Raw genomic sequence first — 27,698 nt, forward strand, 5'->3', positions numbered from 1 at the left:
AGCTTACAGTAGCAGTACAATCGGAACCGATTTTATAAATTTTTTCTTCAGAATTGAAATACACATATCGCACAGATTAATAATTGTTAGTTTGGTATTCTTTAGCATGTTTTTCTCTGTTTGAAGCGTTCATATGTTAGTAGTGCCAAATATTTCACAGACAGAACATGGAATTGAGAATGTTTCATGAAATCCTATGCAACTTCAACCGCGTGTGGGAAAAGCCTTTACCAGCGAAACATGTATAAAAATGCGCCAGAATTTCCGTGGTTACGGAGATTGGGACGTCAAGATTCTTTCCCGTCATGACCTTGCCAGTTGCAACCTTATGGAATCGAGCGCAAGAAGTTATTTCTTACTTCCGAACCTATTCCAGAATGCAATATCTCCTCATTCCTGGAAAAGCCGAGGCAGAATTCGAATCTTGGCGTGTGGGGGAATTCCGTGGCTCAACTTTTCTCACCCGTTGAAGCGATATCGTTGGCAGCGAGAAGTAATAAGAATCTTGGTCCTAAATGCGGTCAACTCGAGTTGGGATCACTGCAAAATTCTCCACACACACACACACACAGCAGAACTGAAAGGTCACTTACGAATCAACGAAGCACTTTAAAAAAACCCTCGATTTGGGAATGTTAAGTTGGGTGAGGCATTTGAGAAAGACATTTCTTGCCTTAGAAACTGGTTGGGCCATTTTATTTCCTTACTTGGACAGGGTTAGCCGTATGGATCGTGTGTCTCTCGTCCTCTCGTCACCCCGCTGCCATTCAAGCCCAGAGATATTTCTCTCCCCCTAACCCTGACGAAAGAAGTTAGACATGGCACACCAACTTATTTCAGTACTCCAATGTCACCAACCACGTAAAATGTTCTCCTACCGTCCGGAGCAGGTTTAAATTGCTTGTATTTTTATTGCATATGTCTGGGATCTACTCCTAAATCAAATCGGTAGCAGTCATTAATTTGAGTGGTTAGTGATAGGTAAACTGGCTAAGTCCGGAGAGATTGGAATTTTACGAAGGATATCATAATATATATTCGAAGTAAGAATTTATTAATAAAATATATGGTAATTAATTTTCATTAAGGACTACTCTAACGATAGTGTCGTATAGTGCTGTGAAACTCATCTTTGTCGTTTCACACCTCCTTAATTTATAAGATCAATACGCCAATTGTGTAGAAGAGATTTATTCGTGAAGGAGGGAATCATCAGTAAAAGAATATCATAATAACGATACCCCAATGGCGAAAGAGAGGGATTCAATTTTTAGACATATTGAGTAGTCCGCATTTTACTTCGCTTCCAGGATCAGTCTGGAAGATTCCGTCCGAAGAGGTGTGCACATATAGGTATGCCTAAAATAGGAAAAGCGGAAGAAGTTTTCAATTTCTTTGTGGAGCGACGATCCACATTCGCATTAATCCTGAACACTTGTATTTATTCCGAAACCTCAAGAAGTATGCATCAACTTCGTCAAAATTCGACTGAAATCGTGCCCACTTATTTTTTGAAACTTTCGGTGAATATGCACTCTCAAACTAACTGTTAAAAAAAGGCTGATTCTCAGCGAGCATTTTCGGTCGTGCTCAAAAGGAGGTATTTTAGACTTTAAACAGGAAAGAGTAAAAAGGTGCACGTTTCGTTGAAAATATTGCTGCGCACACAAATAGCTCCGCAATATTATTGGATAGCTCGATTCGTGAGACATTAGAAGCCCGAAGGCTGCATGCACGGCTGAAAATATTGGATAAATGTAAAGTTATTCAAGTTTAACGCTGGCACAGATGACAAAAGCTTTAACCACACAATGAATTGTAAGGGGGACCATAATGTGAGGTTAAGGGAAATTGACCACCAAATTAGATTGTTATAAGGAATCCTTAGCTTTTTGCACAACTACTGACGATGAAACTAGAGATTTGTTTGTAAGACAGTTCTGCGTATCAAAATATAAATAGTTATAACTATTGAAAAAATCAACGACTATCTTAAATAGCTGGAGATGATGCTAGTGTGTTCACTGCCATTCACCCTCCACACAAGTCACTACACTCATGGTGACTTGTAAGTTAAGATGCAGGTTAAGATTTTCCACGATAGGGTTAAAAGAAAGAGCAATTCTGTAAGATTATATATGAAATATTAATACTGTTTGAAGCCGAGTTTCATTATCAGGTGGCGGAACATGTTCATACATTTCACATTGCTACAACTTCACGTTATTATGTAGCCACCGATGCCATATAATCTAATGAAAAATTAAGGGCGCCGGTTTATTCGACGTGGAATTAGTTTTTAGCCATTAGGAAAAAAAACCACGCGAGCGAAGAAACAAGCTAGCTCACTCTAAAACAAATGTATAGTATACGCATTATATTGAGAAAGAAAGAAGCAATGGCTAATAAGGTAAGACAGGAATAGAAGGAAAAAACATAACTATAGGTATCCTTTGAAAATAGGCAATCGCTGTGAGCATACTCTAGTACTCGGAGCAATCAAAATGGAGGAATTTCAAATTGTAAAAATCATTCGGATTGACCGGGATCCCGATAAAGGCGAATGATTTTTACACTTTGAAATTCATGGATTTTAATCCATATTAGCGGATGACACTGTTAAACGTTACGGTCGCAGCATCTTCCACAGTTATTTGAATTTACATGTAGCAACACAAAAGTGAAAAAAAGAATATCTATTCTGCGAACCTTATGATTTTTTTATCAACTCGCTGGCCTCGTTAGTAACTGTGTATTTTTAATATTGGTCTCGGAAAAAATACATGTCAGCTCATGTGGTAGGGGCGTGGGATGAGGGGGTGTTGAGGGAGGAGACGGAGGAGGTTGAAGTGCGTTTCTCAATGACCTCATGCGTGGCTGGGGGCGAGGAGAGGGGCTGTTGTTGTGCGGCCCACAATTGTCCGCAAACCATTGACACCAGTGAGAACCATTGACGAACCAGTGAATTGGGTCACTGTCAATGAAACTGTCACTGGAACTGTCATTGGAACCTGGAATTGAAAACTGTCACTGAAACTGTCACTTACGTAATATACAGAGTCGCCCCAAAAGTGGTAGTACTGATTTTCTCTGGCGCGAACGGAGTGGTGGAGGAGGGTCTGCCTGGCAGGGTAAGGTGGAGGGGGCTATTAGCAACATACAGTAGGAGAGGGGAAAGTGGAAGTGAACATAACATGACATCCTTTATGTTTAAATAATTGAGAATTTTTCATTTGTTCCAAATCCAGGTCCTTTCCTTATCGCACAAAATTAGTTCTAAAGTTCCCGCCGTATCTGTTTTCCAGTCAGAACGGCGACGGGAATATCAGTAATTTGGAAAGTCTGTGACCGCTGAGTTCCAACACTGTAAATTTGTAAAAATTGGATGAAAGAGATACTTATTTTTAAAAAAAGTTGGGAAGCTGAAGTGTGGATCAGGAATTCCCGATGAAAATGACGATAATTTTAGTTGCGAGATAAGTCCGTGTTTTCCAATGACCATCGCGTGTGTAAGAGTGTGTAAAACTCGGAACGGCAGTAGGACCAATTTATGTGATGCCAGTGACTCGTGAAGGTAAGAGGTAATGATAAACAAAGAAAAACCCTAAATATTTTCCAGATACACGGTAGAAAATTCGGGGATAAGGATGAAATATTCCCCGAAAAATTGTGAAAATATTCGGCAATGGGAATTCATAAAAATGAGTGAACACCCTGTCAATATTTTGGCTAATTGTGATGAGTCATCTTGTTTTTTAAACACTCTCGGTGAATTCATATAATGACTTCAAATGTTTTTCCTGGGTGGACGGTCAGCGTCGAGAAACCATGTTCGTATTTAATTAGATGTTCCATCTGTTGTTTCCTTCACTCATATCACGACGGAATCCCAAAAAGCAAAGAAAGAGCCCGCACTCCTTTACATTTTCCATTCCTCTTCCTTCCTGTTTTCACCGATCACTTTCGTTCTTAATCTTTTCATTTGATATTAGTCGAAGTAGAGGAGGCAAATGACGGCTGAGATCATTTGCTTCATTTAGCTTTAATTTATACCTGATTAATTTGGAAGGGGTAGAGTTTTCAGTGAATGTGAAAGGATTAAGAGAAACCCGGCGTCGGCATCAGACTACTAATAACGATAAGCTTTAAGAGGTATGTTTTGATAGTGTTTTTATGTGTATTATTTGTTTTAACTGTACGACGTTTCCTCCCAGAGTGTACATGTAAATATAAATAAATGAGTATAATTAATGATATTAGAAAAATGATAATTGAAAAAAAATTAAAAACAGTACACTTACATAAATAATTTTGTTAATTTCGTATTTTGTATTTCCAGGTAGGGACATCGCTAGATGACAGAAAAGATTTTACCGTAGCAAATGTAGGGATCGTCCCAGGGGAGCCCAAAATGTAAAATATTCAGTAATTAGGATATGAATCAGGGATTTAACTGAAACTGTGCATTTAAAATATTGCATATTTGTTAAATAATTATTAAACGACACAATTTTGCGATGAAAAAGTAGTTACCTTAGCTTTTGCAGTTTCCCAAATGTCACATTTTCAGTACACATAAGCGTTGAAATACCATAATTGTCCCTGCTCTTACTATTGATCTACCTTAATCAAGTTATTTAGTAAAAATAATAAAGCCTTAATGTCAAAAAGATATAGTCAATACTGTCGTAATCATGCTCGCATTTTTTTGCATTCAATTTTTATGTGTGACCCTTTTTTTTAAATTTTACTTAAAAATGTATAGTCTGTTTTCATTTGGCTGTGAATAAAAAAATATTGCTGTTGTAAAAATAGTAATAAAATTTGATTGGGAATGGGAACACTCATGTAATTACCTTTCAAAAATGGAATTTGAATTTCTGAGCATATTGCAATATGATATTTAATCTCAATTATATGTTACACTGCGGTAATAATTTAATGCATATGATTGGAGAACTTTGTAATGAGTAAAGGTTTTTTTGATTTCGTAACAAACAAGAGTCGCTCAGTACATCCGTAGTTCTGCCCAGTTGATATTTTTGATGCCATCAGGAAATTATAAATTCTGTATCTATAATCCAATTTCAATCTAGAGCATTTGAAGTCTTTGAACTCTTTTTCAGTAAAATATTTTGGGTTCCCTCTTGGAATATTCCTACTTTATCTCCGCTCTCTTCCAGTCTCCTCTCCGCATATTGTTCCCATTCTTTTTTTTACGTTTTTTGTACAGACGATGATTTGTTTCGGTTCCTTGGCGAGTAGGTGGTAGGGACACAGAGAGAAAAACAACTGGTGCATCAAAAACATCTAGTTACAAGGTCGTTTTGTTTCCTCGAAGTTTCTCCATACATTTGCGAAATATAGTAGCGAATATTTGTTTGTAGAGAATAGGCTATATGCCAAAAGAGATATTTCGACGGCATGTTTTCGAAAGAATCCGTCATATTAAAAGTTTTCAAGCCTTTTCTAACGATTATTTAGGAACTTTCTTTTGCGTATTGGGAACATTAAACAAACTTACATTAAAATCCACTAATAGCAAATTAGTATTAAGTTAAAGCTATTTTTAAAACTAATGTTAATTTTATTTAATCTAAGATATTTTTCTTTACAGCTATACTGTCTAACACGCGTTAATTCTTGCTCTATTTGGTCTATGTTTATGTCACTAACAATTATGGCCACAGACGCGAGTCTCTATTGGGGGAGGGGGTGGTTTTAAATATATTTTTCAGAAGAACTTATTTTGAAGATCAAAACGTGAATGCTATATATGGTGTTCATCATTTTATTTCTGTTAAATCGTATCTACTGAAAATTGAAGAAATATAATTATAATGCCTATGATGGAGAAAGGTTGTTCTGTTCGTGGCATGAGGTGATCAGCAAAGCATTGATTTGAAAATGGTAAATGTTAAGTGTTTATGCCCTCAAGATATAAATTGAATGAGGCTTGAAATAATTCTCATAATTAAACATGAACCTTAATATCATATTAGATATTTATATATGAGCCGTTAAGTTATTATATATCGCACGAGCTAAAAAATGCAAATAATCCTGATATTTTAAATACGGTTGAAGCTAAGTAACTACTCAACCGTAATTGCAGCGATTGAGTAATTACGGGTACGTTGGCAACTACTCGATGTTTAGACGATAAATATTTTATATCGGTTTTTAAAACAAATTAACGCAGCTTCACAAACTTAAAGATCAAAATCCATAGTCATTAACGGTTTTTCATCTGTTTTGGTGAAGTGATATTTATGCATGATAAAATGCAGCGTAATTAGGATCGGAGCCAACGAAGAGTTATAAGCGGGATCACTTTGTTCCGCAGGCGTTGAAAAATCAATATTATTACTAGACAAGGGCATCTTCCATTCTCATAATTTTGCTAATGTGCTAACACCATTATTACTAGAACGTATACTGATGGAAATTAGGTAAATGTGTGGTTAATTTAATGCACGCTACCATTTCAGATCCATTCGTCAGGAACCATTTTCTTATCTTGCACTCAAATGCTACAGCGTTTAAATCTATTTGGTTGAAAGTTTTTAACTTGTTCTTTTGAGGCTAGCTGGTGTTAGCTATTTTTTATTTTTTATGACTGCTCCTATGAATTACATAGGTATCAAATCGTTTTATATGCTGGAAGAGTGGCGAACAGAATAATCGATGGTCGAGGAGCTTCTTTCTCTGTACAGAGATTTTAGCGCTTTCACATTTGTTCTTTAGTTTGCAGCGGGAAAACAGAATCGGTTTAAATTTTGTAACTTTGGTCGATTAACTCCGAATATAAAAAAGGAGAGAGCCGCATAAAGCATATTGACTAAACGAGTGGTTGACATGCTGGGAATAAAAGAGATTAACAGCAAAGTCGGACAATATATCTGGGGATGGTGACTTGAGAGGCTTTGTTCAGCGAAGCGATGAGGAAATAGAGGGGCCAATGTGGGTCAAAGGTGAACGACGGCTATTATTTTTCGCCGGGATTTAGATTAGGTGGGCGTTTTGTTCGAAAAGAGGGATTTCTGTGTTAAGTGTTGGACACAATTAAGAATATTGGATATACAAAATCCATCAAGAGCAGTGGACACTCGGAAGTAAAAGCAGCGAAAGGTCCTGGTGGGAGTGATAAGAGGACATCGATCGAGGACGGTCGCCGTTATATGACACATATTTAATGGCCTTATCGGAACCTCTTCATCCATCTCATGTAACATATTTTCTATTCTCTCCTCAGTAATGTTTCTCATTTTGATTTGATGAACTGCTCGCCGAAGAATTTTTATTGTCTACTATATGACAGGATTTCAGTCTCGCTCCTCGCACCGGATGGTGAAGTTCATTTTTTTATTGGTACCATGTGATGTAAGCCTTTATCTTTTTTGTGACATCACGCCTCCTTTAACCCAGTATATACCCCTCGCCATATCATCCACACGTACTCTTTGAAATGCAGAAATTCGCAGTACAAACGATATCGTTGACAGCGTGTAAATCAAGAGTAAAGCACCATGAGGACTAAGTAAGAATAAGTAGAGTAAGCAGATGGAACGCATATCAGAGAGTAAATTATCTATCATTGAAAAGGGGGTTGCAGTCGATTGATACTAGGATAGAAACGCTGATGATTAAAGAAAACTTTTTCCCTCATTTCTCGTTATGAATATTCTTCAAATTTTCTTAGGGTAGTTTTGATAAGAATCCTGTTGCATAAAATTACGAACTGATAAAATTACAATTGTCACACTTTCCCACTTTTATAATTTAAATTAGTGGCCCTTGAGGTTTCGAACAAACTCTCAACTTTGACGTTTAACTGAATATCCATGTATATTTTTTTCATCTGTTGATATGATAGTAAGAAGCACAACCGTCAGTTTAAAGGTTTATTTTTAAAACGAAAAAGTTCATTATTTCGAAATTGTCTTGCGTGCTGGTCAAATATTTTTCATTGGTTGTAGGAATTCACAGAGATACTTTTTCTTTAAATGAGTGATGATGAATATGCATTCCATTATTCTGGTTGGTGTACATTTTAAATATATATTGGTTAGCGATCCATTAAGGCTTGGTGACCTAGGGCTTAGGGTGTTCGGCTACTGATGTAAGGGTCCCAGGTTCTAATTCAAATATGATTTCCTTAGAGTGCCCCATTGAAAAATCATCCTTGCAATGTGCTTTTTTTGGTTGCTCGAACAGGGTGGCTACCAAGTTGGGAAAATGGGGAAATCGGGAAATCGGAAATAAGTTGGTAATTACCCTACATCTTTGAAAATTCGGGAATGCGGTCGATTTCTTTTCAATAAGTCGGGATTGCGATGTGCTAATCGTAAATTCCCGATGATAAAGTTCTTTAAGTTCTGACACCAGCCTGTGTTTGTTATTGGCCATTGCTTTTTCAGACCTGGGAAAATGCCATAACCATAACAGGAGTGGCATGCGTGATACCAGGGTGGTATCACGTATGCCATGCGACGATAGGTGATTTAATTGAAGTACCTAATTTTCTTTAAATTTCGGAAAAATTAGGGAAAAATGGAAAAATATAGAGAATACAGGGTTCGTCCGGAAAATAAGTGTACTGAGCACAGGAAAAAAAATTTATTACACTTTTACATATCTTAAGCTAATATTCTTTAAAATAGGACACTTGTGAGTCGATACACTTGCTCCAGCGGCGTTCCCATTCCTGGAACGCTCCCGCGAAGGCATCATCGGGAACCTCTCGAAGACTCGTCGTCGACCTCTTCTCTGCCCTCCACGAACATCTTGTGCCACTGAAAGATCATGTTTCTGGACATGGCTGACTCCCCGTAAGCCTGGTTAATCATACCGACAGTTTCGGTAGACGATTTCCCAAGCTTTACCGCAAATTTGATGGAATAACGCTGCTCCAAAAACTTCGGCATCGCGTTCCGTGACGTGGGTCGAGCGTGGAGGTTCGCGTTAACAGAGTTCCTCACTGTACCACAGCTCAGAGCCGACTGCCTTTTTCAGCGTCGCTTGCCAACTTACCCCCCTCCAATCGCAGCCCGTCAGAGCGGTGCTGGGCGCGCCTGGAGCGGCGCGCCCAGCCCAGGAGTCAGTACACTTATTTTCCGGACGAACCCTGTAGAAACCTTAAAAATGGGAAACCAAATTGTAGAACCTCGTGGTTAAACCGAATTGTAGAAAAGTAACTGGTCCCCTTACTCTAAATTTATGGATATCACAAGGCGTAAGTACCTAGGTAGCAATAATCAGTCGTTAACCATCTAGAAACAAATTAAACACTAGTCTACCTCTAACACTAATGAAAGCACTGCCTATTTAATGGTGAGTTCCTTTAACAACCAACATTTTGAAAGATTATTATCGATTGACAATGAATCGATTTGATCAGACGGGTGATTAAATTTTCGGCTTTCCCTGAAACTGGTGGATCCAATAATATTTGGAATGGAGGTAAATACTCCTACCTACTTATGGGCCTTTACAACTTAGTAGTCGCCACCGTCGCCGAGCAAAGATATTTGGAGCATTGGAAAAGACGTCAGGAGCCCTAGGAAAGAAAGGTTGTGAGGCTCCAGGGGTTTAGGGATCCTTCAAAGACCACCACCCGCCTCCCTCGAATTTCAATAGAAAATAGAAGGAGAGTACGACTCTACGGGCCCTCACCTCTGGAGAGGAAGAGTTGCAGGATCTCAAACTGGTTGCAGTGAGCAGCGAGGATGATTGGGGAGACGTCCGGGGAGAAGTCGGAGCCCTCGTCGCCCAGGGACGTTCCCGCCGCCCCTTTGACGGCGCCCCCCTCGCCCCCTCCTCCCAGACCTCCCCCCCGCGATACCACCCACTCCGGCGCCAGGGTGGCCACGGTGACGCTGGGGTGGTCCACGAGCATCTCCACGATCCGGGGCACGCCTTCCGTGATGGCGTGGAGCAGGGCGTCACCTGGGAGAGGACGAAAACCAAGATTAGATTAGATCAGTCGGAGCGGGAAGGGCAACAGTGAGTCAAGGATTACAAATTAACTCCTCAGTTTAGTTTTTCGGAGTTCACAGACCGATATCCCGTTTTACTAGCCGACATTAATCCGCAAAACTCAACGTGATTAATGGTGCTGTGGTAGAGCATTCTATTGGATTCCAAGAAAGAAAATCAAGTTTTTCTATGGCCAAAGTCTCAATTCCAGACCAACACGATGGAAGTGTAAAAGAAATCAGTTATCAGCAATCAATCTCATGCAGTTTCTAAGAAACGGGAGATGCCCTGAGAGTAACTTTTAACGGAGTCATCCACTACATGTGCATTACAATGCAACAATTTAGGAGTGTAAAAACAAATCCCGGTCAAGATGGATGATTTTTATCCTCTGAAATTGTTGCATTGTAAAGATATCATTATGTCTACACTTATGGCTATAGTGCTAGAAGTGATCCATTACGAGAGCCGATTTACAGCTGAGCTCATTTGTAGGATAAGGAACGGGTGATTCTTTTGGCACAGGTAGGATTTTGAGTGCTTGGGGGTGCAGAAAAAGGGCGCAGAAAACACCAGCGTCGATTTCAGCTTGACCAAAGACGCAAAAGAGTTGAATGGCATTCTGGGTGGTGCACTTGAAATACCATCGAATGTCACCCAAAGTAGGGATCAGGATACCACTGATATATTCTGCCACTTTCGAGATTCAGGCCCGGGACCTTTGAATGGGAAATCAGTACTCTAGTTACTGCACCAATCTGACTACAGACTTAATCGGCCGTAGTGAATGATTTGTATTAATTTTATTCCATGGAGAATTAAACGAAGCTATCTAATTGAGAAATGAGAGGAGGAGTAGTGAAGTATCCTTTTGTAGATTATTCTGGCATACTTCTAAATTTACTTGATTGTGCGGAATCTTTTTGAATTCTGCATACTATTGAGACAAAATATATTGCTGTGCATTTTCAAAATATTCATAAATAAATCAGAATTAGACACCTATGATCGCTACTATAATTTCAAGGATATAACAATCTTGGACATGTAGAAATATTTTAAATAAAATTAAGTCGAAGGGAAACTTAAAAAATTACATAATGTCTCTGTCACATTCGAATGTTCTGAAGAGGAATAATAAAGTGATACAAATTCCGTGGATAGATACGTCACGAAAATATAATTCACATATTTTCCCTCTCTTAATGCTGTAAAATGGTTGAATGACATATCCACAGCGGAATATCTTGTCTTCCTTTATTTATTAATGTTTTTCGTCTATAAACACCTTTAGTACGCATGGTTATATGGTAATATTAATACATTTGTGATGTCTCTTTTACGATGATGTAAAAAATGTAATATTAGTCCCGGCCTCCTACGATAGGAGAGAAAGTGAAAATTAGATTGTAAGGATATAAATGAAAAAATTAAAATACATTGAAATTTGATTTAATTACCATGCCTAAATTCTACAGAGTGAATGCACCTATGATCAATAATAAATGTATCAACTGTAAAACTGCAGTTTTGTTTTTCCAATTTTCGCACAAGCGGTAAATGATGAAAATAAATGCAAAACGATGACACTACGGAAATATTCTAAGTTACCTAGTAAGTTTTAATTGTATTTTTTCACCCTTGATTTTTTGTTCCTCTTACTAGCAGCACGTATCCATGCTTAGAAAAGGACTTTGCATCAATATATCATTGTGAATTTATTAGTAGTAAATGTTTTCCCTCATTTGGATAATTTAACAGACAACTCTATCTACAGATATCTAACTTATACTGACATTTAAGAAGTACGTAACTATTATGTTGCATGCTTGATTTGTATCAGCCTCTGCCACACACCCTAACAGTGGTTTTCAGGGTGTAATGTATTTTTAACAATATTCCTCCGTTGTTTGGCTTGTAGTCCTGGGATGCTGCTGAATTTTACGCCACTGGTACGGGCGCCTCTGTTCACATAATTTATGAGCTTTTTGCAAGCAGGGTAGCAACCTAAGTCCAAATTAAACTTCTAGTTTCACTCCGCGGGGAAATATAAACTCATACTGTTTCATTTCGCAGTGAGTCTAAATGTTAGATTCCGTGAAAAACTTTCCATAATAGAACTCAGGCGTTTTGTGATTCATTTATTATCGATCGTAGTTAAACTTATGCTAGCAGGGTTAATTATTGTTTCATTCTTTGGTGTTAGATTTCGAGAAAAAATTTTATGCTAAGACTAAGCTATGGATAATATTATTTATTGACTCTGGAGCCAAAAGGAGTTGTCATTTGATTTCATCCATATTTTTATAATAATTTGAGTCGTCTAGCTCAATATAGATAAAAAAACTCAAATAATCATGGCAGGGTTCTTTAAAATCATGCTAGAATTCTGAAGTATGTGGTTTCAAACACACTGATTCACCTGACATATATAAAGGATATTTCATTATATATATATATATATATATATATATATATATATATATATATATATATATATATATATATATGTTCAAACACGAAATCCCGCCAATCGGCGAATAAATACTCATATATACAGAAACATATATAAGGAAAAGGGATAGGAACCCGTATAAAGGACGAACACAATAGAGGTGGGGAAGGCGGAATCGAACGGATCACAAGAGTAAAAATATTTCCTCAACCGGGACTCGAACACCGGATCTTTCCACTTGCCGGGCGGATGCTCTTAACCACTTGAGCTATCGAGGATATGTAATTTACCCTGAGATCCGTGGGTCTTATATGTCGCCAAGCGCCCCGATTCTTTAGCCAAGAGATGGCGTCAGGGGGCTGTTTCACCCACCAAAGGAGAAATAGACAATACACAAGAGGAAAGGAAAGTGGTTAGAATTCATACAACAACATACAGGAAAAGAACAGTGCGTTTCGTGGCACGCATAGCCAGAAGAAAGAGATGAGCCACATTGGCCAAATACACATTCAAACACGAAATCCCGCCAATCGGCGAATAAATACTCATATATACAGAAACATATATAAGGAAAAGGGATAGGAACCCGTATAAAGGACGAACACAATAGAGGTGGGGAAGGCGGAATCGAACGGATCACAAGAGTAAAAATATTTTTACTCTTGTGATCCGTTTGTGGTGGGGTTTGCGGCCAGGCGATAATTTCCCTCAAAAAGCTGTGTAGTTCCGATTGCGAAGGCTTATCCCACAATGCATATTTTTACGACTTTTTTTTCTAATGATATATTAACCACCATTTTTAAATTACAACGTAGGAATTTAGCAGAAGTAAATAACTTTTGACTCCTTAACGGAAGATGCCTAGTTCAAACCTCGCGTGATATCTTTTAGCAGTAATCAGGTCGCCAATGGAAAGGAATATTAAGTGCAAGAAGAATTTTTTTTATGTTGCCAGGATTACGAGATGTTCAGTTGAATAAATTGAGTACAATATAGTGGTAGATTAGAGAGATAGGTGAATTAGAACCTGCACGTCTCAAAATGCACAGGGGTGGGTTGCAGATAGAGAGTCGGGATGGACAATGCTAGGCATGGGAGTAAGACAGGGATAACCACTATCACCTATTCTTTTCAATATATGTGCGGATAAGTCATAAGAGTATAATGGTAAAAATTGGTGCAGGAGAGTTTTTTGGTGGGTAATTAATTAAATTAATGAGGCTTACGAATGATTAAGCTGTAGTTTGATAGTCAGTCGATGTTTTAGGAGAGGAAATCAAATATAGGGGCGTTAGTGCCAGTTCATTTAAAACCTACGATACATTAAGCGTTGGGCAACTAAATAATAATAATCTGTAAATATGTAGATAATAATATATATTTGTCATATCTGTCCCATTTTATAAATTATTTGTGTCTAATAATGCCGTATCTTGGTAAATATCTTTGTACCAGAGTGTAAATATTTATAAAGAAATAAATTCTTACTTCTGTTATTATGGATGCATAGATAAAAATACATTGTTATATATCCAGTAATTTATGAGATATGATTTATATTCTTGGTGATATAATGTTTGCTTTTTCGGAAACAAAAAGGCGACTGGTCGAGGAATGAGATTAAAAATTTTATATGGGTGATATATTTAATATTCATTATGGGACGACAGTTACACACGCGCCATTCGCGGAGGATTAAAAATATTTAGTAGTCACTGGCGAATGTGCGCGCATTGCAGTTGATTGCAGAAGACTGCAGTTATTGGGAAAAGGAATCTAAATTAAGGGTAGAGGCAGAGGCAGAGGGAGAGAGAGAGGAGTGGTGGGAGTCTTAATTAAAGAAAAGACATTTGGGTATCTTTGTACATCTTCCCTTCTCTTTTTGGTCTTCTCCATGCATCGAATAAACGGAATGAACTCGTGTATACCTCTGCGCGCTCTGAAACACAAAAGATAACCGAGTCATGTTTGTGCAGCGGTTTTACCTAAAAGGGAATTGAAAGAAGAGGGATGCCCGCAATACTGCGAGGTGAAATGAAAGGCTATTCGGCTTCAACCTACTTTCTTCTTTAGAGAGCGTGTTCCCGCTTGTGCAGTTGGAGGAGTCGAAAAAAAAAGGTCGAGGTTTTCGTTTTTTTTCTCTCTCATATTCTCTTTTCACATTTCTCGCCCTCCATCTCTCCTCCGCGCTCTGGCCTCCAGGGGTGATTAATTTTGCAAACGAGTCGTGAGGGGAAGAGGGCTTATCCTATTTGCGGTGAGTGATCCCTGTAATGCGCCAAGGCGGCGCATGAAAGTTTTAGACGATCGGGAAATCGTTCGCCATCCTGTGATGACTGTGGCAGATAAATGGAATGGAAAAGTGTGGATCATTTATGAGCCGATTTGTCGAGGCATCAAGTGATAAAAATGAGGATATTGTTTCGGTGAAGTCATCGGCGTGATGTTTATCCCATATCGGGAACGGATCGGAAAAAAATTTACCTTGACTTTTTATGAAAGAATGATTACGGCGGGCAACCTTTTCAACTTTTTTCTTCTAAACAAAGTCATTTTATCTTGCAAGAAAACATCATTAACCTTACATTTTCATATTCATCGATCGTACCATAAAATATACAATTTTAATCATGAGACGTTCAATTGAAGAATTTGGTCTCAGCGTTGCCCTAATGAAAGCCTCTATCCATCTATCTATTTTTAAATATAATATAATTTCACCCAGAACTAGACAAACATCAAAAGAGACGGAACATATTGATACTTAGAGGCTGTGAATCGATTCAATTTGTCACCTAGAAATTTGATACCCTCGCAGTTTCTTGAGATTACTCAGGCTAATATAAGGCAACGTCTCAGAAAATTAAAATCATAATAAGTGATACGAAAGTAACCCAGAATTTGCGTTACACTTTTATTGATAAACTAGTGTCACCCATACTTTAGGATCTTAATGACCAATTAGAATTGAAGAGCCTACAGTGGAGTGAAGCCAATTGATCAGTAAATATAAATTTGTGGAATAATAAATCTGTGTCATTTGCGTAGATGTATATCATCAAATGGAATTCCTCCGTCTCGGCCTCAACTATCTCTCAAAATTATGCACTTCGGTAACTGTTGTCAAATCTTCTAAATAAAATGTTATGAGTTTATCACAGGGTAAAAGAAATCATTTTGAATTCCCAAAGAAACTGCGGGAGATGCCGCAACAGTGACTTTTAAAGGAGTCATCCGCAAATGTGCATTTCAATGCAACAATTTCAGAGTGTAAAAATCATTCACCTTGACCGGGATTTGAACCCGGAACCCTGTGTGGATTCGCCTTGATCGGGATCCGGGTTCGAATCCCGGTCAAGGTGAATGATTTTTACATTCTGAAATTTTTACATTTTGAATTTATTTTTCCCTTTTATTGAATAATATTGGCCCGGTTTAAGTGATATTAGAACATTATTCGCGATTGATTCATGTTCTGTGAGGGGTAAACATTTTGAAATCCCACCTAGACACGAAGTTTAGGGTTTAAAAAAGCACTTATTTTATTGAAAGTTTGATCATGACGGAAACATCATGACATCCGCCAAGTAGCCATATTTTCCACTACCACACTCTATAATGATCTTTACCACGGCCACTCACATTCTCGGGTGACCGTTTTACAACAATCAATTAACCTAAAGCTATGTGTCATGCGCCGCAATAGTTTTGTACCTATTACATTTAGAAGAGTAAATATTCAGTTAGAAGGTAGAAAATGAAATTGATCGAAAAATTCATATCAAAGATAAATGATGGAAGTTGGTCTTAAAATTTGTATGTTTACAGCAGGAAAATAAACGGAGTTTCACGATAATACGCTATTTTGCTTTATAATTCAATAGTATTTGCCTTCAATCTGCTAATTTTCGTAAGATTTATATTACTTTTGTGTCATGCAAAAGACATATCTTTATTTTTTATTCGTATTATAGGTATGAACAAGAAAAAATGGGTCAACTTCTAACGATTTGCACAATCATGCCGGCAGAAAGGGAGCTATTTTACTCAGATTCTTCACCGTAGTCGGAAAGGATTAAATGCCTATTCCATTATCAAAACTATACGTATATAATCCCGGAATTGGAGTGAATACGTATTTTTGAATCATTTTCTGTAATAAATACATATTTTTATTGGAGTTCAAATATATTTTCAATATTTCTAAGAATTTATCGCTACTGTACTCGCATAGTACAGTAGCGATAAGTGCCAAACACGCAAGCGGTCGATATATCACTCTGAACTTATTTTCAGACCAAGTTTTATTTGTAGACCGATGGAAATACTTTTTACCTCATTCTGGATCAAATGGAGCAAACTAATACATCACTTGATGTCCTAACGTAGCCAGTGTCATGGCGCTCGCTGAATGTGCGTTCGGGTTTTGTTTTTACTGAAAGAGCATTGCGCCAGCGCCCCATAAGTCCCTCACTCTACGGTGCTTGTCATGCGTTGATTAATCGTGGATTGTAGATAGGTATGGAATGTAGGTGCAATTTGAGCTTTCATGGCGCTTATCCAGTTTATATTGGATTCAGCTGTTGACCTTTGGAGCCTAGGGAAATTCACGGTGACTTAGGACATCCTAGTTTAAAAAATTGTTATTTTGCTGGAACCAGACAATCCGAGGGTGGTACAAGGAAAGCACCGGGCCTCCCTACACCGCTACATGAATTTTACGCGCTGTTGGGCAGATTACTGGTACTACTGTTGTGCCGGATATTTCTTCATTTTCTCCATCTAACCTTCGGGTTAAGTTCTGGGTAATTCATTAAGAATGCACATAAAATGTAAAAAAAAACCTTTATAGTAAATATCTTTAAAATGGAGCGCTCTTAGGCGACGCACAAATATATAAAAACACAGATGTAGATTTTTAAAACATAGAAACACAAAGAAAGGACACCCATATATGTAGTTTTGACGTTTCGACAGCACGACCGTCGTCATCAGAATGACGTTCTCGGGGAAGAGAGGAGAAGACATGTTCGGGGGAAGGGTGAGGGAAGGAGAGGTAAGGGACCAATTGGAAATAGACAGGAGGGTGGGAGGGGATAGGCAGGCAGCTATTCAGTGGGCTTGGTTCAGCCCGGGGGTTTTAAACGACTTGGACACCCAGATATGCGCCACCTCGCGGGTTCTCACCTAAATGTTACTTGTAGATTTGGGAAGGGCTTCAATCCCCGAAACAGAGGAGCAGTCATCAAAGATTGGTTTTGGGAAGCAGTTTGAGTAGGGATAGGATAATTCAGGAAGGTAGGAGATTTAGTGGAATAGCGGTGGATATTCATGCGGAGGGAAAGGGTGGTCGTGCATTCGTCCAAGTAGAAGGCAGGGCAGAAGTTACAGGAGAGGCGAATCATAGTTTCTTGAGGTACATGTGGCGTCGGGTTGGGAGTTCGTATTAAGGGAGGTGCAGGGTCTTAGAAGATGGACGCATTCGCAGCGTGGATGGTTGCATTGGATACGTTGCCCGCGGAAGTTCAAATTTTGCAATGCTTTTTGAACAGAACTCGTATACTGTTTTCGGGCGGGGAGAAAGTGATTAACCCGGATCCCCACTTTGGGAAACCCATGATATAAGGATATTAGAATAATTAATATTCACTAAAAGAGTTTTTACGTTTTTCTTAAATAATAGAGTAATTTCGCTGTTGGGTTGTTGCACTGAGAATCATTATGAAAATTAAAAATAATAATATTCACATTGGATTACTGTGCTGATAATTTTCCTATGAATTTTAATGAATTGGGGATAACTTACCGCGTGCTAATGCAAGAAGGTGATTCAGCTTGTAATGATATTTAGAAAACTCATTTAAGGAGAATGTTAGAAAACTAACTAGAGATACATTACATTTTGTTTTAGTTAATGAAATGATTAAAAACATTGGGACTACTGCATTTACGTCTTTCCAACTGTACAGCTTCATTTAAATGATATATTTATGTAAAATTGCCTTTCGACTATACACTTCAAATTTACTGCAGAGCCAGCAGTAAAAAAATTGAAGAAAAATGAGGAGCACCAATGCGCATGACTAGTATAGTCCTCGAAGCACTAATATTAATGGAATGTGAATAACCGTTCTTTATGTTCCATACTTATATTTATATATAAAAAAAATTTGAATGAGAGATTTTAACGTAGGAGTTATGCATTACATCTATCGCTAGAACGCATTCCGCACGATGCATTGGATTCTATTATATTTTACCTTGAGTAAATTATTTTGTGAAACTTCATTAAAAGTGATGTTAGTCTTATCTAAAAAAATTAAATTATCTCTGCTTTTGACAACTTAATTAGACATCCATATTTATTGCTTGCGGGCAAAATAAAATATCTCCGAAAGATGAACAAATATATTGTCTTTTTCATAAAAGCGCTGGAAGGCCAAATTGTTGAAGCGAGTATCTCTATATTATTTAAACGGACCATCAGTTGTGATTGACCCTCAATTTAAAAACCATTTTACATCAGCACTTCTAGGTCATGTAAATTCCCATTTAGATGGCTGGTGTAGGGAAGGCATTAGTAAGAAAGAGTAAGATCATGATAGCATAAGGAGTGATGTTGTGTATAATTTTTAGTTTCTTGGGATTTTATTTAATTCATCAAAATAAAGTTTTGTTTTGAATGCTATCATTTTGATGAAAACAAAATGATACTGATAAGATGTTAAAGCTTAATTTTTTAACTTTTTTATTTAAAATTATTCATAGAAAGAGTTTGACTAGCTATTACATTCTTTGGAAATAACAAAATGAAAATTCTTGTACGATGGAGTTAAAATCGAACGCTGAAGAACAAAGCCGCATCTTTAAGATATTCCATATTTTATATGAAAAAATCATATTTTTTGGTTTAAATTTGCCGGTTTGATTTATTTAATCGAAATTAATTGTAGAACTAACTCAATGAAGCCATTTGTTCACAATATTTGAAGTGTGACAAGTTTGACTTTCGCGCATTATCCCATGTAAAAAGAGGCAAAATATGTGGTAAGACGGAAGAGACGGCAGCCTCTGTATCTTATCGTAGCTGATGGTCAAAATAGGAGATTCGTCAAGTCGAGGACATTTCTCAAGTTTGCTTGACGTTGGAATTTCACCCAGAGGATTCTTTTCCAGTTGAGTGGCATTAATTGTTTCTTTAGAATTGAGTTAAGTCTTTGTAAAATGTGCGGGATTCTACTTTCACCAAGAGAAGAAATAGATACGAGTAATAAAATAAAATTTTCAGACTTTCTTGGTTTAGGGCAGGAAGAAGTGGGCCGTGAAGCATGGGTTCATTAGATTCAGTAACTTTTCTAATGCACTCCTCAAGCTCAGATTTTTCTATACTTATGAACATTTGTCGGTATATAGCAACTTCTCTAGTGCAAGGGACTATTATTGCATTCACGATGAAGAAGGCCACAGTATGAAAAGGTTATAAAACATTTGGCATATTAGCTTGATTTCTCTATGTCTGCCAAGGGCGGAATTCCCGTCGGAATGAAAAACCATTAATGTACAGTTACAGTACCTGTATACATGGGATAATCCCTTTCATGTCTCATCCGCACTCGATTAAAGCCGAGAATTTTATATTATTTTCACTAATAGTAGTTCAGCAGTTATTATACGTTTTTGATGGACGCAGCAACTAAGCGCTGCTACCCACCTAAGAACAGCACAAAAGTTGTCACTAAATTTACAATAGGGATTCAGGCGTCGTGGAATCGTTCCATGATGACAGAAAGAGGGAAAACACAATTTTGCACTTTATAAATTCTGTAATGCCGACTGGTTTTTTTGTACCGCACCATTTTCAAATCTTAACAATGGTGCAGTACACCGAAACTAGTGGGTGTTAAAGAATCTATTAATTGGAAAAATGCAAGCATTTTTCTCTGTATCCATTAATAAAAAAAGAAAGAAAGACTCGTACTTTTCCACAGATTAAAATCTGTGGAAAAGTACGAGTCTTTCTTTCTTTTTTTAGTAATGGATATTAAATACTTCCACGAAGTGAAGCCTGAAACAATAGAATATATTTTTCTCTGTTTCTGTCATTGTCAACAAATAAATCCTGAAAAACCTTACCAATTAAACGATGTGTGATAGTATATCCATGTGTGTACATGTTGACAAACACACATATGTATATTATTACATACTCAGACGTGGCACACAGGGGGTAAGAAAAGATAGATATAATATGAAAAAGAACTAATGGACGTTTACGGGTATGTGCCTGCAGACCCTGAGAATCTCCTTCTTCAAAAGACCCTCATCAGATTATATCAGTCATGACTTTTCTGGTGGCGAAAGGGTCCCTTTTAGGGCCCACAACGGTCAGATATGTTCGTATTTGTCTTTAAACCATTTTCTCTAATCACTTCTACCACAACTGAATGATGGGTGGCCTGTGGCCGTAATGTAGAAGTTATATCCGCAGGTACTTGTGCTGATCAGCTCGTAATTCTAAAAGATAAATAAATAAATAAACACGCACACGTGCTTATCTATATTTATTCATATTTTCTTAAATGAAGTAGCGTGTCGAAGTCGTCGAATTGTTTTTCCCACACGCATATCGTCTCACTTTTGTTTCGTCTCACTGTTTCTTATCCCTTCCCTCTTGCTCATGTTTTCCTTTAAACTCTTCTTTCCCCTCCCCCAAGACCTCCTCTTTCTCTCTCCTCCACGCAAGATGATGGATTGCACCCGAAATCTTAAAAAGAGTCCCCGAACGCAAGTGCCCCCATCCCACTGCTATCCTCACCAACCTCTCCCCCCCTCAATTCCCACTTTTCTCCGTTCGTCCCCCTTGAGTACGGAGCCGCCGCTATTCCTCTCTGTCCCTGTTGAGCTGTGCCTCGAATGCGTAAACAGGCCGCGGACCCAAGAGAGATGGATGGAACGGAATGTTCTTACAGCACTTTTCAACCCTTCCTTGGGACCACGGGACCTTCCTTCAGACGGGAGGGAAAATCTAAGACGCGGGAAACAGAGAGAGAGAGGGTAAAGAAGTGAGGGAAATCTTGAATCAAAAGGAATTAAAGTGTGCAGGGTTGCGGTTTTAGAGCGCAGTCTTCAAATATCCTCTGAGAGCCGAATTTGCAAACTTCTCAGGATAGTGCGCGATAATGGATCCAAGACCTTCTTATTCCATGAGTTGAAGAGTTGAAACAGATGAAGTGGAATGCGTCCAAATTGATGGGATGAGATCGTTGTCTGCCAAATTAAAATAAAATACCGAAATATAAGCTGCACTGTAGCTCTCACAGTCATCTTTCTGTCCATATAAACAAGTCTAACAATAAAAACATATTTAGTTTAAAGCATTTTTTATTATGGAAGGAAAATTAATTATGGACTTTTAATTGAAAACTATCTGAAACTTTTCGAAAGATAGTCAAAGGTAATTTGTATTATTCACCCCTTGGAGAAAGACCCACCGGATGAAGCGTTACCTGTTAAAGGAGACTAGTTAGTAGGAATTACAGTCTGTTTATGTGTGTGTGTGTATATATATATATATATATATATATATATATATATATATATATATGCACACACACTGTGATTCCTCTTGTTCGGTCTCGCATTAACAGACCGACGCCTCACCTGGTGTGAGTTTCTTCAAGAGGCAAAATTATTGTATACATATACACATATATGTATTTGTATATATATATATATATATATATATATATATATATATATATATATATATATATAGGTTTTTGGATTGACACAATTATCAAATAAATATTTTGTGACTCCAAACAAAACACAATTCAGCAACCTAGTCTACGTCAGCTCCCTCTTAATCTCTGAGTACTTCCTTCGTCCCCTTATCCCGTCCAATATCCCTATCCTGTTCCTGCCCTTTCATAGCTTGCCTAACATTCTCCTCTCTATTACAGTCTTCAAAATATTTATATATATATTTATGCAAGCATATGTATACATATGTGTATATATATATACACATATATACACATATGCATATATATATAATTATATATATATATATATATATATATATATATATATATATATATATATATATATATATATATATATATATATATGTGTGTGTGTGTGTATGTATACGTATATATATGTATACATATGTATATATATATGTGTGTATATATATATGTATATACAGGTATATATATATATATATATATATATATATATATATATATATATATATATATATACCCTTAGAAAGGTTGGAATCGGTAATGGGTAGAGGGAGGCTAATGAATTTCTTTTTCTTAAATCTCTAATTAACTAAGAGAGTGTTGATTGCAAGAGAAATGTTTTATGGTGGAAAATCAGGGAGGATTTCTTAATTAATTTAATAGTAGCTATAACTAGAGAGACGAATAATAACCTTTAATAAAAAAAATAAGTGAGCAAGCTCCACCAGTGTGGTTATAACCTGTAGTTTCTTCAGGTAGAGAACAAATGGCCATGTTTGAATACTTGAAAGAATTTGACTTTTTTTAATATGATGTAAGATTTTGAACGAAAAAAAGACAAAAGTCAATGGGTAGACAAAAAACACAGTTTATGAAATTCTAAAATAGAAGAAAAGAGTTACAATATGGATAATATGAAAACTATGGTATCGAATTAACAAACTAATAACAGTTGTACGTTGCTCTTAGATCAAATCCTTCGTATGGCAAACTCGTTAAAAGGACATGAAAGTCAGATTTGAAGGGGCTAGGCTTCATTAAACGTACTGTAGAAAATGCAACGAAAAGTTTGCATAGAAACTGTCCTTTAGGTCGCTTCTAGAACTCCTAGAAGGTACTTGGGATCCATGGGAGAAAACTTTGATTCAGGAAATCGAAAAGGTTCAGAGAAAACCGTCCACATTTGCGAACAAATGCTAAGAAAAAGAGCGTAAGCATGACGGGTGTGTTGGGAGGATTAGACTGGTAAGCACAGAGAGAACGGAAAATATTGAGCATTTTAGGAAGGTACAGAATACCTGGGTTTATTTGTACGATACGCAATCATAAAAAAATCGAACCCAAGAACCAAAATAATATTAATATGAATAACAAACTTTAGTGATTCATGCATTAATGGATGTTTAGTCAAACATCCATTAATGCATGATGTAGGCATTTATGAAGGGACGCATATCATTTGTAAAATAAACGCTTGACCATATGTGCACTCATATTTGATTATGTGTAATTATGCCCTAACATACCCATTGCTAGGCATTATATACATTTAAAAGTAGGTGATTTCTTTCATTCTTGCGATCTTCATTTTCCCATAGTTTCAGTTTTGATCCATTGAAAGGTGGTCTTTTAACATGCCCGAAAGACGACAGGCGGGAAAAAAGTTGTCATGAAGGCTTTTAGCGACACACTTTCTTTTTTTCCTCACACCCAGGATGAATCATCAAAATCCGCTCTAATATGGTGCATGGTTATTTGAGAGTTACGAGGTAATAAGAACTGTGATGCCCGCCACCTGCTCTCTCATGTCTTGAAAAATGTTCATTTGAAGTTTCGAAATGGGGGTATCTCGGGTGTAAAATAACAAGAACTCGGAACTCGACCTCAGGTTTAACTCCAGCGAGTTATAACATTGCGCTGAAATTCAATTATTCTCCTCTTTTTTCTATTACTGCCATCAAATCTCTGAATAACTGCCGAAGTTAAACTCGAAAACTTACAAGTGTGAAATTTTATGAGCGTCTGCGTCTTTCATATCATTATATGTCTAAAATACTTGTGGCAAAAAAACTGCGGTGCCAATATGTACTTCCATGGCATGAGCAGTTTGCGTCTATTACTGAATCCTGATACTCTCGGAAATATGTACATGGACGAAATTTCACGTTGCTTAGATTGACATTGGAGCAAAATTTTCGTGCCTGCTTTGGTGGATACAAGGTCTTATATCTACGAGTATAAAACATATTGACATTGGGGCCAAAATATTATGGTGTTCTACTACCTACAATTAATATTAATCACAGGAAAGCATTGTGAAAATTAGCAGACGCCTTGTTTGAACTGACCCGTGCATTTTCTTTTGTTTTTTGGCATTGAGTTGTCGAATACGCGAATATAATTGTGCATTAATTTCTCTTATCCTTACCTGACTTCCCCAATTCCTTATTTTATATGATTTCTCACATGACGTCTTCGTATCGAAATGGAGACAAGTTTGAACTCTGACTAACACATGCGACGAAACAGAGTGCTAAGAGCCTTCGCAATCACAATCCCTAGAGAAAGTAGGCTGGGAGTAATTTACACTCAGTTTATGAAAGGTCAGCAATTTAAAAAATATTACGATTCATCTTGTCTTAGTGAATATTTTCGGGCGTAGCCTTGTGGAATTGTTCCATAATGAATAACTTTCAAAGAAAAATTTGTAACTACAAATGAAAAATTAGCTTTATTGAGACCTAGTCTTCACTGAAGATGCTGAACCGCAGTGAAGATTAGGTCTCAATAAAGCTTATTTTTCATGTGGAGTTACAAAGTTTTGTTTTAACATTATTCATCATCGTGTCTTGGATAAAGGCGTAGGTTGGATTCTTTTGTAATGTAGGTATGGAGAAGAATGAGAAAGGTAAAATGGGCAGAAAGGAGAGAAAATGAAGTGCTAGGCATAATTAAGAAAGAGACGGTTGTTAGGAAAAATACAAAGAAGCATGGAAAAATAGATACAGAGCATTTTGATTGGCGATGAGATTTTAAAAACTATCATTGATGATAGCATTAGGAAAGCGAGGAAGGGGGAGGAAAAGGCAATGCATGTTGAATAACGAAGGAAGAAAGTGTACAGAATGGATGAAGTGTATATTGTAGTATGAGGTTTCAGCCTGTGTTTCGCTAGGACAGGGGTGTAAATGTCTCGTGTTATTGTTTATTCTATGAGGATCCCAAACTAACCTTAAACAATGAAATACCGATTAGGACTAGTTATGAATTTTATTTTAATTTTAAAGTAATGAGGTCGATTTTTAAAGCGTTCAGGTTATGAAAAATATTCTACGTAAATGAAAGTAAATACGTATATATCCATTTTGTAAATATGTATGTACGTGTACATCTGGTATGATTGCTGAATGGAAAAGCAGAATAGACGGAAATGAAAACAAATTAAGGGATGGACTCGATACAAGAGGAGAGAAGTTTTTTTTTTGGAATTCCACACAAAGTGTGTGGAATTGCAAAGTCAATTATTTCATTTCAATATGTTTTGCGAATTCCATAAAGTTACGCCTGAGACAACAAATTTTGAAGATGGGATGTTTTAGATATGATAGGGTGAGGAATATAATGCGGCCTAGGTAAGGGGAGAAAAACAGTATAAAATTGCCTACGGAATGAAGGGCGGAAGGAAGAATGCGGATTTTCAAAACACTTCTTCTAGTGTACAACATCGCGTTATGCGGTGCTGGGTGAGGGGCAGTGGAGGACGTGTGACGCGGGGTTGGGTGAGGAGCCGTGTGCACGGCCAATGTCTAACTTACCCAGTAGACTAATGTTGATTATATTAATGAATGTTCAACATTGCTGTATATCGAGGAAAAAACCCCAGTTTTTTTGGTTTTTGCATCGACTCTATACTTTTGAAAGTCATGGTAACCTAAGTGGCATGGGTGAATTCCAATTTGTATCAATAAAGGATTTCATCGCCAGTTAGCGATGGAATGTGTAACGAGTTTACCTTTTCGAAGGTCTCCTTGCCTGAAGAAGGGAGTGACGTAAATCAAAGAATGGTCCCATATTTCCTTTCTATGGAAAGCTGTACCCAAGCACGAAATCCATTTGCTGAACGACTCATGCCGTAACCGATGGGAGTATGAAGAAAAAATTATTTTAAAAAGTTTAAGAAAACATTATGCCATCCTTAAGTAATGTGTTGAAACCTGGGTCGTGCAATAAAATTTTCTGATAGTGGAATGTACGAAGGTTGCATTAAAAGTTTATCTTTTCCACTCCATGAAGAAATTCTACGAAGAAGTCTGAGGACTGAAACGCTGAATGTGACATTTGATGGTACATAGCTTCGGTTATTTTACGGCACACTGTTGCTCCTTGACTACAAATGGAGTTGCAGTTCAAGCAAAATACATTATGCTTCGTCCGCGTTGGTGGTTATCAAATGGGGAAGGGTAATGCATAGTGGAAATTGAATTTGCACTGTTCTTCGCCTCGGAGGTCGTTTTATAAATCTTCGGAGTAATTAGATAGTATGACGAGGGTACGATAAGATAAGTAAGGAAATAAAGGAAATATTGTTAAAGATCTAATTACGAATTTTATTTGAGGCAGGAGCACTAGCGCTGACTGTAAGATTTTGAGAGGAGAATCGGGAAAACATTGAACCGAGAGGATTCCTGACAAGGAGAGAAAGTAAGGACAAATTTTTAGGTACAGTGGGAGAAGAAAGAAAAAGTCAGAAAAGGTGTGTGGAGGAAATGATCGGAGGTATTGAGCATTCAAGAAGGGTAAATGTCTGGTAAGTGAAGAGGAATGAAGATAATAGACTTTTTATTCAGCACGAAGGTAGGGAGAAGGTAAACCTTTGATTGATTGCCATCTGGCGTGGGCATTTCTAGCATTCAGGTTGTTAGGATCAGTTTCTTTTCCAGTATGACCAATTCTTTCTTGTGAAGATATCAGAAAATCAGAAGTTTAGAGGTCTGATGTGGCCTCGATAAGCCTCTAGGGATTGAACCTAAACCAGAAACCAAACGCTTGAACCAGAACGATACCACTTCTCTGAATTCAAATGTTACGCTAGTAAATAAAGAATGTGTCGCGGCTCTTTCATCTCTATTGATGCCAAAACCAACTGACTTTAATTATTTTAGTAGAAATAGATAAAACAGTGGAAAGATATTATTAGTTTTTGTTAAATTTATTTTCAACTTGAGAATGTGCACGTTCGAGAGAAACGTTTCGTAATCAGTTAGTGCGAGCTCAGCGTAGTGGCGCCTTGTAGTAGTGAGAGGGGTCGGTGAATGATGAAGCGCTTGTTGGAGGTTTTACATACCACCATAACGTTGCTCGGCTACACCTATTACACCAACAGTGGCGTAGAAAGTGGTTCACGGACAGATTCAAATTTTTTTCTTGAAAGCTGTGCTCATTAAGAAACCATTTTGAGTGACTGATGAGCCCTTTCATCAGTGGGGAGGCGGAGGTCTTTTGTAAGTCCTTGGGCT

At 37.4% G+C, this 27,698-nt stretch overlaps 1 protein-coding gene across 1 annotated transcript in view; it reads right to left on the reverse strand.

Moving 5' to 3' along the window:
• The window catches only part of LOC139692491 (transient-receptor-potential-like protein), a 133,438-nt gene that overhangs the window by 43,363 nt on the left and 62,377 nt on the right, over nt 1–27,698 (reverse strand). The window contains exon 3 of the mRNA XM_071590709.1: nt 9,676–9,948. Coding sequence (XP_071446810.1) covers nt 9,676–9,948 — 273 coding nt within the window. The remainder of the gene's footprint in view (nt 1–9,675; nt 9,949–27,698) is intronic.

The sequence above is a fragment of the Hetaerina americana genome, unplaced genomic scaffold (genome assembly GCF_022747635.1).
Source record: "Hetaerina americana unplaced genomic scaffold, ioHetAmer1.1.p SCAF_4, whole genome shotgun sequence".
In the NCBI taxonomy this organism is placed as follows: Eukaryota; Metazoa; Arthropoda; class Insecta; order Odonata; family Calopterygidae; genus Hetaerina; species Hetaerina americana.